Source organism: Ammodytes marinus, assembly GCF_949987685.1.
Source record: "Ammodytes marinus genome assembly, chromosome: 18".
Lineage (NCBI taxonomy): Eukaryota > Metazoa > Chordata > Actinopteri > Uranoscopiformes > Ammodytidae > Ammodytes > Ammodytes marinus.
The window spans coordinates 4020810-4024723 of record NC_137222.1 but is presented as its reverse complement, the minus strand read 5'-3'; the positions used below and the strand labels follow the sequence as shown (position 1 = coordinate 4024723).

Here is a 3914-nt window from a genome sequence, read left to right as displayed (position 1 = left end):
TTAAAACATGAGTCGGCCAATAGCTTATATCTTATTGTAAAATAGCGTTCCAAACTTATGATAAAGAAAGATATCCCCATAGCCTCAAAGACCAGTAATTTAAACGAAATGTTGCCCACAAATAGATGTTCCAGAAGTGGACAGTCTCAGCGGGAGTGAGACCAAAGCAGCTGAACTTTCTCACATAACTCCTCTGGTCTTCCTCTCTGGGATAGCTGTCTCCCTCTCAACACTCCCTGAAAAGGGGGTGACAGGAGGGGGGAAGACAGAGTGAATGAAGTGCCCCCCACCATTGTGCCGGCACACCATTGTGTGTTTTGCATCTCTCATAATAGAGGTGCCACTCGACTTCTCTTCCAATCAATGGGCTTCGAGGGCCCGTCTCTTCGGCCTGAAAAGCAACATGGCGGCCATCAATGGTTTCAAGAGCCATTATCACAAGTGAAGGAGGGGACCCGGGCTCTTTTCTTTACTTTTTCTCTAGAAGTATAGAGTAGAGAGAGCTAACCCAACTCATGACCGACATGAGTGGCAAGCATGTAAACAGACCTGACACCATCATCACTGCTAATGCTGTAGTTTAAAACGGCATATACACTGAACGTAGAAAATCTTAAAATCTGACTTATCACCAAAAAGGGCATTCAACATAGTAGTATTTTTTTTCTGTCAGCAATACTCAAGAAATGTTCATGCAGTAACATATGTACTGATTCCAAACATCATGGTACTGGGTTGATTTATTAAGTAAAATGGTGTTGTTTGGGTACTTACAAAGACTTGAAATCAGGCTTAGAACCCTTATCGAATATTTTCTGGGCAAAACAGCACAGATTTTATGAAATAAGTAAGCACCTTATATGCAAAAACACATAGACATTTAATTTTAGTTTCCGAAATGTCTGTATTCTAAATAACACCATCCGGTGATTTGTTTTTAGGCAACATTTTCAAAATAAAATGCAATCTATGAACTCAATGATAAATTATAAACTATATAAGAACAGAGGTGACTGAAAATTAATAAACATTTCCTCGCACTTGTGTGAAAACCGAAACGTAATAACAAGACGTAATAAAGATGAAAAGTTCAAGAAAAAAAGCCACACCACTTCCAAATGAATCATTTAAAAACTCTTATTTATTCATATAATGTGCATGTACATTCAGAGGAGTGTGTTCATAATGGGCACTTAGTATCTCCACTCAAAACAATAGACAAACATATTCTCATATACTCTTTCTCTTTCATAGTGTGTGTGTGTGTGTGTGTGTGTGTCTTTGTGAGAACTTCTAACAAGCACATGGAGTGAGGATAAACAAACTGGTTCCGACGCCTCATGCCTCCATTTGTGAGAGGAGGAGTTTACTTTTCTCTGCTCTTGTTTGAACAGAACTAACACTTTGAAAACCCTTACGCAAACATCCATGTGTACAAGGTCAAGTGTATCTCTCTTAAGGGCTTTAGTCTGATGCATTATCCGCCCTGGGATTTTAAACACATTTCAGAAGCCTACATCAGCTTTGGTTTTTAATTAAGAAGGGTTGTGTGTGTACTGCTGCATTGTGATAGAAACATGCTGTTTTTTCAGCCACCCTCTGATAAGGTAATTTAATGGTGAATAAAAAAAACAGTTGAAAGACTTTAAAGGTGCAGTATGTAACTCTGGGTGTGTCAGAGAAGATAACATTTTCGAATGTATATTCTCTTAACTGAATTAACAAACTTTCCTCACAGGAAAATGTGAAAAGTTACTGTTTCACTTTGGTTGTTTACAACAGCAGGGCCCACAGTTTTGTTTATAAAAAACATATTCTAGTCTTGTTTGGTTCCAGGTTCCTCAAAATAATTTTGTTTTGATTCATGATGATGAACTATTCAATACTAAAAATAACATGTAGAGAAAACGTCTTTTGTAAACCAATAGGCTCTGCAAATGTAAACAAATCCCCCTCCCCTGAAACTGCATAGTGCACCTTTAAAACTAAACATTATACCCTACTCTGTGATCATAAAAGACTGTGACTTGTGAATTCATACAGTGCAAATCTCTTGTCGCTCTTAAAAACAAACATTTGGACAAAAAAAAACAAAAGTCTATACAATATACTGTACAATTTATCTCTATATAGCTGACATACAAAAATAGGCTCCTTCGGTAGAATCAGATGGCTAAGATTGATGAATGTGTAACTGTAAAAATATAAGTAAAACATATGCTATTGACAACACATTAAGTGGCATGCATTTGAAATGAGTGATTTAACAAACAAAAAATGCCTTGAATTAGGTGAGTTTTTTCAAATCAAAGTGGAGTTGACTTTTAATAGCTCCACATGTTTAGTTTTGACAAGAAAAACATGGCAGCACACAGACAATTTCCACTAATGTGAGCTGATGTTTCTGTTGATTTTGATTTTCTAATGAGCAAAGGCGGGCCACTGAGTTTTTGGCAGCAGCTTTTTTTCAGATGAATGTGGTTAAAGAACCCAAAATGGTGGTCATCAGCATGACATTCAGCACAGTCTGACTTTTCAAGGGGGAGTCACTGGAGTTATCCACGTATCGATAATCCTCCTGGTCGATGTAATCATCTTCCGAATCGTCCTCAGAGTCCGAGAAAAAGCCGCTGCCCGCGAACGCACCGTCGACACCACCTACATTGTCAGAGCAGAAGGTTTTCATGCTGACTTTGATATACTCGCATATGTTCCTCTCCGTGCCGTCACACACACACGTATCCAGCTGTTGCGCTTTGGGTATGGACCGCATAGTGGCGATCACCCTTCGGCAATCGTCCGAGCACCTTTCCCCTGCGAAAAGTTTACGACAGTGAAATAAATAATCCCTCATGGAAGAACTACACGGTAGGTCCGCTTCGCACTGCCGCCGGGCCTCCGTGCAACCCAGGGAGCTGGTCCGAGGTAGGCACGGTTCGATGGCTTGCTTGGTGCTCCTACAGATAGGGTCCTGGGCGCAGTCGCAGTCCTCCAAACCCGGTCCACTTTGGGTTAGGTTGAGCTGAATGAGAGACGAGATGCAGTGGCTGGGACACTTCTTACGTGCCCCATTGATGACAGACGCGCAAGCATAGAGATACTGGTCGTAAGCGTAATGGCACTCGGGCTCTCCGTGGCACTTTAGGATGGCTTTCCAGCACACGAGCCGCCGGCTGTGGTTAGGGGGAGATCCCACGCAAAAGTGACCGAGGATTAGGATCAGAACACTGCATAGGAGAACCGCCGTCCGCTCCATCAGAAGGCTAATATCATGGCACGCCTTGCCATTTCCAGGAAGAATTTATCTCGAGAATGTTAGACTTCATCGGGACTTCTTCAAAGTTGCCCCGCCGTAGATGGTTTCATATCACGTCAGAGTAGGTGATTTGAAAGGCAGTGGAGCGCTCAAGCGTTCAAGGAGATCGTAAAGGATGTCCACAACACGCCAATCATCTTAAGATGTTTTCGATGTTGCAACAAAGTTTCCACTTCTCCTCAGTCCCAAGTTTTTTTCCCCATGCACGTGTAGCATTAGGCGCACACAAAGGCCAGTAAAAGTTGGAATAAACTTTCACGCGTCCCGATAAAAAATGAAAGATGTATTTTCCAAACTCTCCTCGACAGTACTGCGATATGTATCCTCCTTGTTCCCAAAGTCACTCATCCGCTTCCACTGGCCAACCCGCATCCCCTCTCTCAAACTGCAGCAGTCTCGCTCTGTGATGAAGGCTCGTGTAGTGATGGGCTGATTAGGTTACTGCAACACGCGCATCCGATTGGTCCGATTCACTGTTGTGATTATGTCGTCACACGCAAGCCAGGCAGGCAGTGACGCAAGCCACTGTTTTTAAACTTTCTGAAAAGTTACTTTTTATTATCTTATTATTTGTATTATGGAAACGACTTGGAATTTT

At 41.7% G+C, this 3914-nt stretch overlaps 1 protein-coding gene across 1 annotated transcript; it reads right to left on the bottom strand.

Annotated features, from left to right (window-relative positions):
* Positions 1-1121: 1121 nt before the first annotated feature.
* Positions 1122-3706, bottom strand: LOC307265446 (growth arrest-specific protein 1-like). Its single transcript, XM_080047191.1, has one exon. The coding sequence runs from the start codon at positions 3254-3256 to the stop codon at positions 2468-2470; it is 789 nt and encodes a 262-aa protein (XP_079903317.1). The 5' UTR covers positions 3257-3706; the 3' UTR covers positions 1122-2467.
* Between the last annotated feature and the right edge of the window lie 208 nt (positions 3707-3914).

Bases quoted from the DNA above. Each gene is read 5' to 3' on its own strand.
- LOC307265446 (XM_080047191.1), bottom strand. From the start codon at position 3,256: ATGGAGCGGACGGCGGTTCTCCTATGCAGTGTTCTGATCCTAATCCTC.